General features: G+C 45.7%; 1 protein-coding gene across 1 annotated transcript; it reads right to left on the bottom strand.

The window, feature by feature from the left end:
- Nucleotides 1-298: 298 nt before the first annotated feature.
- LOC105272774 (uncharacterized) lies at nucleotides 299-766 on the bottom strand. The gene has a single exon (XM_011314997.1). The coding sequence runs from the start codon at nucleotides 764-766 to the stop codon at nucleotides 299-301; it is 468 nt and encodes a 155-aa protein (XP_011313299.1).
- Between the last annotated feature and the right edge of the window lie 12300 nt (nucleotides 767-13066).

Genomic DNA, 13066 nt, shown 5'->3' with positions numbered 1-13066 from the left:
GTCTGTCCACAGAAATGATGACGAAAACTCTGTCGTCAACTCTGTTGATGATTTCGTGTGGTCCGGTGTAAGGTGGTTTGAGAGGTTTTTGAACCTCATCGACACGGACGAAGACATGGCTGCATTGATAGAGGTCTTTTAGAATGAAAGCCCGAGCTTTTGTATGATGAGATGTTGGAGATGGTCTCATTCGTCTCATATGGTCTCGAAATTTCTCTAAAAAGAAATTCGGGTCTGTGGGTAAATTTTCAGAAATGAAAAACTCACCGGGAATTCGTAGTTCTGTCCCGTATAGCAGCTACGCTGGAGAGGCTTTCAGGTCCTTTTTGTCGGCAACTCGTAATCCCAGCATGACAGTTGGTAGCAGGTCTGCCCAGGGTGTTGGTGCGTTGCACATCAGTGCGGCTTTTACTGTGCGGTGCCAGCGCTCTACCAACCCGTTAGATTGAGGTCGATAAGGTGTTGTGTGGATTTTTTTAGCTCCTACCAACCTGGCTAATGCTGAGAACAACCTGGACTCGAATTGCGAGGCTTGTTCAGTCGTGATGTGAAGTAGAGTTCCAAATTGTGCGACCCACTGAGTATACAATGCAGTGGCTGTTGTGTCTGCTTCAATGTTGTTTAGAAGAACGGCTACAGGCCATCTCGTGAATCTGTCAATCATGGTGAGGCAGTAGCGAAGGCCTTTCACAAGTGGTAACTCGATCATATCCAGGTGGACGTGTTCGAAACGATTGTCATGGACGTTGACGTGTGCTGGCTCCATGCGATTGTGTCGTTGTATTTTACACTTTTGGCAAGGAATACATTCACGGCACTAGCGTGCCACGTCACGCTTGATGCCAGGCTAGATGAATTTTTCCTTCAACTGGCGAACAGTCACTCAAGTGCTCGGGTGTGGGAGGGAGTGTACCACTTCATAAGCTCGTCTCCTGAGGCTGGTTGGAATGCATGGACGAACCCCACCAGTGGATGTGTCACAGTAGACTGGAGGGTATTCGATGATAAGACGTTGGAGTTTGCATGAGGAATCCTCGGAGCTGATCAGGTTCTGAAGCTCTTCGTCAGATTCTTGAGCAAGCTGGATGGCTTCTGCGCTCAGGGCATTTCAATGGCATTGATGCGTGAGAGTGCGTCGGCAACAACGTTGTCGGCCCCCTTGACGTAGACGATCTCTGTTGTAAACTGGGAGACGAAATCCAACTGGTTCAGCTGCTTTGGAGATGCTTTCTCAGGGCGTTGGGAGAAAACACAGACCATAGGACGATGATCAGTCTTTACTATGAAGGGACGACCTTCGAGCATGTGTCGGAGGTACTTGATTGCGGCGAAAATTCCAAGAAGCTCTCGATCGTATGTGCTGTATCGCGACTCTGTTGAACTGAGTTTGCGAGAGAAAAAACCAAGAGGCTTCCAAACACCATCTTCAAACTGCTCTAGGGTTGCTCTAATAGCAGAATCTGATGCGTCAGCCGAGAGTGCAAGTGGTGCCGTTGGAGATAGGAAGCTGAGTTGAGCTGCTGTGACGATCTCCTTACACTGAGTGAAAGCGGCTTCTGCCTCAGGGGTCCAAGGAATTGTTCGTTTGTCGTTTTTCTTGGAGTCTTTGGTGAAGTCGTTGAGTATAGCTTGGGCATGTGCAGCGTGTGGAAGGCACCGTCAGTAGAGTTGAGCATACCGAGGATCCTGCGAAGCTCAGTGACTGTCTCTGGCTTCGGAAAATCAACTATGGCTTGTACTTTAGTTTCAGGTGGAGTAAAACCTTGGCGGTTGACTCTGTAAGCCAAATAAATTACTTCCTCCTTACCAAATTGGCACTTACAGGAGTAGTTGCTGAGGTGATTGTCTTGTAGCATTTTCAAAATGCTCTCTAGATGCTGCAGGTGCTCTTCAGGCGAGCTAGAGCAGGGATGGGCAACCTTCAGGTAGCTCGGAGCAGAGTCATAAACTCGAGTTAGAAATCCAATGAAGTTTATAACCATGCCAATTATAAGGGTCCTAGTACGATCATAGTAGGGACAGTAGTGGGGGCCTCACAGTCACCGTATTGGGGAGCGTCCCATGACGTCTCTGCCAAATGGTAAAATGGGGGAAATGGCCGCCGTGATTAATATAAAGAGAAAGTTAAATATCCACACATGGACAAAAACTTTTCTGAATATGAAGATAACTATTGGTCATTGAAATAAATATGAAAGTACTCTTCAAATTCAACTTTCCGAATAAATGACATCTTTCAGCTTGCTTTTTAAATTTTTGGTCCAATATCGACCTTACCGAAAAATATGTCTAGGAAAAAATCCCAAACATTGCAGTTTTGACTGGCTGATGTTGATTCTGAATATAAAAAAGGAATATTTTTTAAAAATAATATTTTTAAAAAATTTTCTTCAAAGAACCTTGTGGAATTTATTCCTTGCCTTTGAAATTACACAGTCGGTCTTTACATTTCATTTGTAACGTCTGCTTTCAGAATTAATAAAAATGTCATCGTAAAGAAAATTCTACATTTTCCATTTTTGACTTATTTCCCCGCTTTTCCTTTTCTTCCGCGATATTTCTCCTCTACTCCTGTTCTTACGTGTTACCCCCACTTTGGTTGATTTCAGCCGAGGAGAAGGCCCTTTACGACTTGGGTCATAAAGGCCCATCACCCGACACAATAAGCTTTCGTCTACCCTTTGTTATGTACTAATAGAGGTCGGGAGCACGACTTGCTCTCAGAGCAGAGGTTGCCCATCCCTGAGCTAGAGAACACAATGAGGTCATCGATGTAGCAGGCTGCGAAATCAACGTCTCTCAGGAGGTTGTCCATATGACGCTGGAAGGTCTGCGCTGCGTTTCGCAGGCCTGGAGGCATGCCGAGGAACTCGAACAGGCCAAAAGGTGTTGTGATGGCCGTTTTGGCGATGTCTTCTTGAGCCACAGGGATTTGATGATAAGCACGCATCCGGTCAAGTGTTGTGAAGATCTCACGACCGTGGCAACGCTGCAGGACATCCTCGATGGTGGACAGAGGGTAACGATCAGGGTCTGTGCGTTGGTTTAGGCCACGATAGTCTCCTGTTGAGCGCAAGCCACCTAGTCTCTTTGGCACCATGTGAATAGGGCTTGCCCACTGACTGCTCGAAGGTCTAATTACCCCATGAAGTAACAAAGACTGGACGTCGTCTCGAGCTGCTTGGAGCTTGTTACCAGCAAGTTTTCTAGGTCTTTCAGCGACTGGTGGACCACTGGTAACTATGTGGTGAGCTACTGGGCTGTTGAGTTGAGTTCTAGGTGCTGCAGGAGGCTTCGTGACCTCCACAAACTTTGAGAGAAGTTGGCGAATAGTTGGAGAGTCAGCTGAGTTGTCGTTGGGGACTGTGGAGACACTGTAGACGCTGGCTTCACGGAGCTCTCCAGTTATTGAGAGGTTAGTTGCTGGGTCGATGAGGCGTTTTCCTCGACAATCAACGAGCAGGCCAGAATGTGTGAGAAGATCTGCACCAATGATGGGTGTTTTAACGACGGCGATGGTGAAATTCCATGTGTAGTCACGACGAAGTCCAAGATGTAGAGTAATTAGCTGCTGTCCATAGGTATTAATAACTGTGTTGTTAGCAGCGAATAATTTAAGGTCTGACGGTTGAGTAGAGCTACGGCTCCAATAACGAGGAACAATAAAGATGACCGATCCTGAGTCGACGAGAAATCTTTGATTTTTAGTTTTATTAGCGTCGAAAAGACGAAACTCTTTGGTGACGGCGTTGTTGTTGTAGTCTGCGCTGCCGCTGGTAGCCTGAACAGACGGTAGTGACGCTAGTTTTCCAACTGCTGCTGGGTGTTGATGGTGGTGAACGAGCAAGGGAGTTCGCATCGATGAGCTTTGTTCCCCAATCGCTCGTGATAGAAACAGGGACCGGTCGGGCTCTGTACTATTGGTGTGGTAGGGCGAGAAAATGAGCGAGAGCGTGACCTACCATTGCGCTTGCCCAACTTGGAAGACAACTGGTGTAGACTGTGGAACAAGGTCTCTATCAACTTTTCCAGTGCACTCAACCTTTGCTCAAAGACACTGGGTAGTGGTGCGTTATTATTATTGTCATAACCAGCTGCTATAACTTGGGAGTTGGGTGGATTGAGTTGGACGGCTGGTGCTGGGGCCTGATTGTGTGTTGCCATAACGTGGGTACCAGTTTGGTTCTCCATGGCACTGTCAGCAGCCTCAGCCAGTTGGTCAAGTGTACTGTTTCTCTGGACAACCTTGAGGATTTTGCAAACAATATCAGGCAGCAGGGCTAGCCACCTGCTGCGAAAAAGCTCCTCAGAGGCCTTCTCACCAGCCAGGTCCCTCATTCTCCTCAACAATTGACTGGGTTTTTGGTCACCGAGCTCAAGCTCTGTGAATAGTTTGTGCAAGCGACGATCAACTGAGTCGGTGAAACGTTTAATCAGGTTTGTCTTTAGGAAAATGTGCTTATCTGTGGCTGGAGGTGCTTTGATGATGTCAGACACCTCTTTCAAGCACTCTGGCTGCAGGGCTGCAACTACTGAATTATACATGGAGTTGTCACTTCTCATGTTTCGGCTGCTGAACTGTGATTCAATAAACCACAGCTCTGGATCGCTCTCCCAAAACTCGGGTAGTTTAAGAGGTGCGAGGGCCATGACCTGACCGTCGTTTCCGGCCACAGCGTTGAGATATGGTATGTCATGTTCAAATCGCTGAAACCATTGCTGGTGCTGTTTCATCAGTTGCTGCACTGTTTGTGGTTGTTGCACTGGTAATGGCTGCTGCTGTTGTTGCTGGAAGGCGAGATGTACCCAAATGTGCAATGCACTTTTACGACCCTCACTAAACCTCTTTTGAGATGGCTGACATGGTAAAAAAAAAAGTTTTTACAGGGGTGTGTAAATCGACTCAGGGGATGATTCTGAGTCGATCAGTACCTGTAAATTTCGACATTGTTTTCCACCCTCACTAACCCTCCTTCAAGATGAACGATGGGGTAAAAAAAAAGTCTTTACATGGGTGGGTAAATCGACTCAGGGGGTGAATCTGAGTCGATTTGTCCCTATAAATTTCAACGTTTTTACTAATATATTTGCAAGATGCCCGACGGGGTACGTCTATACAGCGGTAAAAAAAAAGTCTCCACAGGGGTGGGTGAATCGACTCAGGGGATGATTCGGAGTCGATATATACCTCTAAATTTTGACCTTTCTTTTCACCCTCGCAAATACATTTTCAAGATGGCCGACGGGGTAAAAAAAGGGTCTACAGGTGCATGTAGATTGATTCACGGAATGATCAGACGGAGTTGCGGAGTCTAATCAGTGAATTGGAAAAAAATAAAAATAGAAGGGTGAACTGAGTGCATTGGAAATAAATTAGGGGTTGAGAGTGGGGGAAGTGTGCCAGGGTGTAAAGGAGGTTCATGGTGGGATAAATTCATTTCGCAAAAATAATTGTTGAGGGTGAAATGAGTCATGGGGAAAATGAGGGTTGCTGATGGGGTGAGTGCATGGGAAAAATGAGCGTTGAGCCTGGGATGAGTGTATGGAGAAAAAATGACAGGTTTTGGCTGGATGAGTGTATCAGGCTGAGATGGAGGTTGATGGTGGAATCAGTCATGGAAACAATGAGGGTTGATTGTGGAATGAGTAGATGGGAAAAAATGGGGGCTTAGCAGTGGGATGAGTTTGTCGGGCAGAAATGGGGATTTTTCCCATGACTCATCGCACTATCAATCCCCATTTCACCCTGCAACACTCATCCCACCCTCAAACCACAATCCACCCCGATAAATTCAGTCCACCTTCAACCCCCCTGTTTCTCGCATGTATTCATCCCACCGTCAAGCCCCCATTTTGTCACATCCACTCATCCCATCATCAACCCTCGTTGTTTCCATGACTGATCCCACCATCAACCCCCATTTCACTCTGACAAACTCACGCCAGCCTGAACTCTGCATTTCTTCCAGTGCATCCATCCCACCTGCAACCCTCATTTTCCCTTTGACTCATTCCACAATCAACCATCATTTTTTTCGAATGAATTCATCCCACCATCAACCTCCTTTGAACCATGGCACACTCTTCCCACCCTCAATCCTACTCAGAATCACCTCCTGAGTCGAGTTACCCACCCCTGTGGAGACATTTTTTTTTACCCCTGTATAGATTTTTACCCCGTCGGGCAGCTTGGAAATGTATTAGTGAGGGTGAAAAAGAAAGGTCGAAATTTATCGGTACAGATCGACTCAGAATCACCCCCTGAGTCGATTTACCCTGCCCTATGGAGACATTTCTTTTCACCCCTGTATAGACTTTTACCCCATCGGCTATCTTGGAAATGTGTTAATGAGGGTGTCAAAACCAGAAGCATTTTATCCCTTCACCCTAAAACCCCCCAATTTCCTGCATGCATTCATCCCATTTTCATCCCTTCATTTCATCCCTAACCATGACAATAAACACCATGTTTATACACGCACCCCTTTCTCAGTCCCAGTTTCACCCTTACACCTACCCTCTACCTTGACGCATCTGTCTTACTCCTAATTTACATATTCACCCTCCCAACACCATTTATTCATATCCCCTGTAACGTGACATTTTCGCGGGGAATGGAAGATGCCCAATAACCTGCGCCCTACTTCCGCTGAACCTAATAAAACCTGCTAAAATTTAAATCAATGGGCGCCAGGTAATTTTTGACCAGAATTACCAAACCGGAAAAATCCGTAATCCTAAACTTAACTAACCTCGATATTCGTTGCATCGAAAATCGTACCTCAAACCCCTAAAACACTAACCCAAAAATATACACTAAAATCAAAAAAGGAAACCTGAAGGGAACGGAAAGGATAATTAGGCTTTCGGGGAAAGGTGACGGTCCTGGGGTCGCTCAGTGTGCCAGTTGTGGAGAGTGGGATGGATCGTAGATGGGGACAAGGTTCTTGCAAAAATCGGAAACAATGCCAAAAAAGAAAGAAGGAGGCGAGAAATAAATTAATGCAACAAAAAACGTTGTCCTTACGTGTTCCGCTGTGATGTCCAAAAGAATTTGGGGCAAACGCCAAATTTCTCAACACTCAAAAGTGTAACGGCGAATAGTCAGCTGTTGCGCCACGAGGTCCGATTGGAAATGGGCCGTGGGAACGGTAGAGTCGGCAGGGCCGGCAACAAGTGGAACGCTGGCAGCGCTAAAAGGGCTGAACCAACAAACTACCCCACCGGCGAGAATTTAAACGAGATCAGGTCAAATCACTCCATCAATGAAAAACCGACACAAAAACCAACTCCAGGCGATCAACTCACAAAAATCGATTCAGTAAAAGCAGTCTAGAAGCATACGCGGAGTTGTTAAAACCTTGGTGGAGTGATACCGGGACCTGATCTGAAAAACTAATCCTTCCCATACAACCTTTTATTGAAACTATTAAGCTTGTGCGCGGTAACTCATCGAAAACTTAGCAGATGACTATCGGATCTGGTCAATCAGGGAAAATCTTCCTAAATTCGGGCTCGCGGTACCTCATACAGATAAGAGGTTTTACAATTCGTGCTGTGTGGACATTCTCATTGTGAGGGACTTAGTTAAGCCGAAATTATACAACATAAACATTTCTTAAACACGAACACATAAATCAAATACAAGTGGGTGAACGTTCCTGACTAGTCGAGTAGTTATAATAGAGTTAAACCTATCTAACACTGGTTACGAAAGAAAGCAGGAAGACCGAGGGACCTACCACAAAAAGAAAAAGGAACTAGATAACCTTAGCATCAATAGAATACAGGTATTGCGTGAGTACGCTTTAATTAAACAAAAGAAAGAAGTGTCCTAGATTTAAATAAGGATTCCAAGGGGAACCTTTAAACGAGAAATTATTGAAACATATTTTACTTCCTCTCTGTAACTTTTCCTATCTTGTAAGCATTTGCTATTAAATAAATAAATGTACCAAGATTTTCAGAACAAGAACAGCGTCAAAAATACCCTAGTTGCCTTCAGCATCCTTGACTCCTTGTTCTTTCAGTCATTTCTTACAAGAGCATAAAATAGAAAAACAACTGGAAAATAAAAGACAGAATCCAAAAACCCTCAACAACAATTTTAGCTATTTTAGACATAACAGCTAAAATTTCAGGGCGCAGTCGGTAGGACCACTGAGATTTCCCAGTAGTCCTTACACTCATTAAATCAAGGTTCTTTCCTGTACCTTCAAATAATAATAAATAATTACTATTTCTTCTGAAATTTGAAAAAAAAAAATCGTCTTCTATTTTGATTTTTTACATTTCGTTTGATTTGCGAATAAGTTTTGTAAGTTAGAATGATGCCTAACGATAATTCTATTAATATAACTTTCACTGGTGATTCTACTGCCGATCCTGGGCAATTCACCGGGAGTCACGAGGACTATGTCAAAACCCGTGATATGGCAAACAGCATTCCAATTTTCTCCGGAACAGCTCAGCACGCATCCTTGGATGAGTTTGAATACGCCCTTAGGGCAAATCTGCCATCCATCCCTACAACAGACGGGAAAAAGGAAGAATATATTTATCAAATTCTTAACCGTCTTTTACCCCCTGCCAAGTTCGCCGTTGCTAACAAACCATTAACCTCTGTAGAAGATGTTCTGAAAATCTTGGTTAGAAGATTTCGGGGGCAATATAACCTTACGTATTATATTAATCAAATTCGCGGTTTAATCAAATTTACAAATGAACCCCTGGAGTGTTTCTTGGATCGTTTGGCAGCATTGGTGCAATTTGGGTTGGCAGCTCTGGAGAACACAACTCCAGAGGCCAAAAGAACATTCCAAGATTACTTGAATGGAGAAGCTCTGGCCCGTTTCAAGGAGTATGCTCCAGCCGCAGTCAAGGAAGCCATCCGTCGTGCTAAGTGCAAGAATCTTGGGGATGTTGCCAAGTTAATGGATGCCGAGGAGTTTAGACAACCCACTAGTTTGCCAGCCCCAGAGATTCCTGATAATCAACAATATCGATATGTCACGGAATATCCCTCAATTCAAACATTCAGCGGGGGCTGGCCCAATTCCCCGGTCATTCATCAGCAGGGTCCTTATGGGTGTGCTCCCAAGTCGGGTCAGACGCCCATTTTGAGGTATCCTGTTCAGCAACAGTTTCTAGACCGGCATGAAAATCGGTCCTCTACACCGACTTCGAGTAGAAGCAATGGAGGTCGTAGAAGTAGCTATGACCAGCGAGGGTTTAGCCCACCGGCAGATTCGTCAGCTCCTTTCATGGATTCGTACATCCCTCGACATCATCGGAGCGGCTCTTCGCAGGTTTATATCAGGAATGTGGATCATCGACCCGCGGATCGACCTTCAATATCATCTACGTTCAATGCTAACCCCATTAACATGGCTGGGATTTCCGACGATTGGGAAGACCCAACCCATGAAACTCATCAGTCTAAGGTGTATGGACCTTCTCACCTATCAACTGAAAATCAACAGTTTGATGTAACCCGGAAGAATCAGCTTGCGACAATCCTAGCCGCCAGCCACAGTCCCTCAAAGGAACAAAACTTGGGTAGAAAGAGACCAGATGACGTGGCTGAGATCAAACAGCTGCTCAAGGATCTGGTTGTAGAACTGAAGGTCCAGAAGCGACAGGGAAATTCTCGCTCTAGTTCCCGGGACGGTTCTCGGGAACGTCAGGGTCGAAGGTACCCAAACATTCCGGATCAGTCAAATCAGGAATCTCGGAAGAATGGTGTATTAAACATTTCTCGCCAAGATTTAAACGAGATTCTCGCTCACCAAATGGGTGCATCGGCGAGCGAGCAGAGTTGTCAACCATTGCATGCTCTGAGCAGCACCCATCGCCGTTAAAGAATACTGTTCTTTGCAGCGCAATTCGGGGTCCACAGATCCTCATTCAGGGTCCTTTCCTGTGGTCTGGTGCTGTTGAGGCCTTAGTGGATACTGGGGCCGCAATCAACCTCATCTCTCGACAAGCGTTGAGGGACAACGTCCCAATAGACCCATCTGAAATTTGTAAAATAGTAGGGATTTCCAACGATGTTATGGAATCCTTAGGGACTGTGATGATTCCCATTCAATCGGATGTTAGCATCAAGTTTCACGTCGTTGCTCATCAACCCGGAGGGTTCGAAGCCATCATTGGTGATGAAATGTTGAACAGGTTGAAAGCCCACATCTCCTTCAATTGGGGGACCATCACGTTCAGCAATAACCCACTCCGGCCTATCCACATGTGCCTTCCTGATTTAAGGTCAAGGAGGGTGCAGGATTTCACTTACCGGGGGTGGACCTCGGGTGAATTTGAGGGTGAGAAATTTGATTAATGGTAGCCATCGTTTTCTTATCGATTCAGGAGCTGGAATAAATCTCATCGAGAGCAGGGTGGTTAAACCTGACGCAAGGATTGACCCTCCAATTGTCTGGACCGTCACTGGAATTACCGAGGATGGCCTTCCAACCTGCGGACCCGTCCACCTAAAAATCTTTGGATCTCGAGTGCCTTTTCATGTGGTAGACTGTAAGTTACCGGTTAATGGATCTGGACTTCTAGGATTGGAGTTTTTGATTAGGGAGAAATTTGATATACGTTATCTTCAGCGAACCATCACCACGGTGAAGAGCCCAAATATCCCAGTCCACTGGTATGAACATCAGAAGACTCCTGGTTCAACAGTTTTGTCAGCGAGAACCAGAATGGTTATAGCAGTTCCCATAGTGGATACGGAATTAAGAACAGGGTATCTACGATCAGTATCTACCCCGAAGGGGGTGTATCTAGGTCAGGCTGCTGTGACCATTCAGGATGGAGTAGCATGTGCCATCGCTATCAACACCACTGATGAATCTATGGAACTCAACATTTCTCCTCAGAAAGTAATAGCATTTGAGGAAGAAATGGTCGAACCTGACTTGGAGTTCTGTGGGTTAGTATTAACTCAGGAGGATGTTGTTCAAGGCAGAGCCAGAGCGGTGATACAGGCTCTCCCTGAACAGGAATTGCAATCCTTTGAAAGGAAAAAGGTGTTTGAGTTAATAACAGCCTTCCCTGATGTTTTTCACCTTCCCGGGGATAAGCTAGGGAAGTCCAGGAATTTCAAATGCAAGATCAGGACAGTAGATGATAAAGTAATCCACCGGAAGCAATACCAGTTCCCTCGTCAGCACAAAGAAGAGGTTAGCAGGCAATGCCAGGCTCTTGAGGACCAGGGAATCATCAAACAATCGGTGTCTCCTTATAATTCACCTTTATGGATTGTGCCTAAGAAAGCGAATTCACAAGGCAGAAAGCGTTGGAGAATGGTCATCGACTTTCGAGCATTAAATCAGAAGACAATCGGCGATTCATATCCTCTTCCAGACATCACGGAGATCCTATCACAGCATGGGGGAGCTAGATACTTCAGCGTATTTGACCTTGCAAGTGGTTTTCATCAGGTTGAGATGGATGAACGGGATAGGGAGAAAACAGCTTTCACGGGACCGAATGGGCACTTTGAGTATGTCCGGATGCCTTTTGGACTTCAAAATTCTCCTCCAATTTTTCAACGCATGATGGATCAGGCCCTTACGGGTTTGAAGGGAACAGAACTCTATGTGTATCTAGATGATATAGTGGTTTATTCTAGCACCATAGAGGAACATTGCCAAAGATTACAACATCTCTTTGATTACCTTAGGGAGAATGGATTAACCCTTCAGCCAGATAAATGCCGTTTCTTCATGAAGGAAGTGGCATATCTGGGTCATATAATAGACGAAGATGGTATTCACCCTGATCCGTCCAAGGTCAAAGCACTGGTAAACATGCCTACACCGACCAACCAACAAGAAGTTAGGAAATTCCTCGGTTTCAGTAATTATTACCGGAGGTTCGTTGAGAACTATGCAGAGAAAGCTGAGCCACTGACCCTACTCCTTAGGAAGAACACTGGATTTGAATGGGGACAGGAGCAGGATGAGGCCTTCAGACTCCTCCAGACCGCGATCACAAAAGACTCACTCCTTTACCATCCAGATATGAGGGAGCCTTTTGCTGTGCATGTTTCTAGCTCGGAAAAAGGTCTCGGTGCCATTGTCAGCCAGAAGGATGATGAGGGAGATGATCACCCTGTACTTTTTGCATCTAGAACTCTTCGAGGAGCTGAGAGCCGGTATACCTCAGCGGAGCGAGACTGCCTGGCTGTGATTTATGCATTAAGCCAGTTCAAGACATATATTTTTGGGGTTCCTTTCACCGTAATCACAAATTCACCAGCTCTAAATTGGCTAAGGCATTCTAGCAATCCTACAACAAGACAAGTGAAGTGGAAAACATTCCTGAATGACTTTGAATTCGAGGTGGAAATCAAGAGGCAGAAGCGGGCTCAGTTGGCTAATGCCTTCGCAGAAAATCCACTAGAAAATGAAGTTAATAGTCCTGTCCTCATTACATGTCTCCCAGCCGGGGCAGTACCTAAGCCCATTCTGAAGCCAGGAGGAAAGACCACTGATCCCAGCCTCAGAGTTCGGTTCAATAGCGACCCCAAGACGTCGACAGTTCCAGGGACCTCTATCGCACACAGAATACGGGAGAGACGGAAAACAGAGATCAGTAGTGGGCAGCGGGCACCAGTTTCTTACCGGCTCAAACGATGTTATCAAACTGGTGAAAGGAGTAAAATGCAACCAAAGATTGTTGAAAGAAGCCCCTCACAGCAAGAGGCTCAAACTATTGATAGGAAACTAGAAACGGGGGAAAAACCTTCACCTTCAACACCAGAAAGCATTACTATAACCCCAGCAGAAACAGAAGCCAATTTAGATGAAATGGATCCAGAACTAACCTTAGAGAACCCGGAGGAGCTAGAGGTTACCTTAGAAGGTGTAAGTGTATTTTTCCCGGGTCAACACCCCGGGATAATCCTCAAACTATTCTGGCTGCCGCCTCTATCGTTCACGATTGGGCGCCAGCCAGGTTTTTCTGGAAAACCTGACGGAAAACCAGCCGCGAAGGAATTTCGTCAACTCCGCGGACTTTCGGTGGCGGGTCTCACAATGCCGAGCCAGCATCAGCA

Source organism: Fopius arisanus, unplaced genomic scaffold, assembly GCF_000806365.1.
Source record: "Fopius arisanus strain USDA-PBARC FA_bdor unplaced genomic scaffold, ASM80636v1 scaffold00276, whole genome shotgun sequence".
Taxonomy (NCBI): Eukaryota; Metazoa; Arthropoda; class Insecta; order Hymenoptera; family Braconidae; genus Fopius; species Fopius arisanus.
Note: the sequence above shows the minus strand (reverse complement) of the source record. Positions and strands in the feature narration are given on the sequence as shown.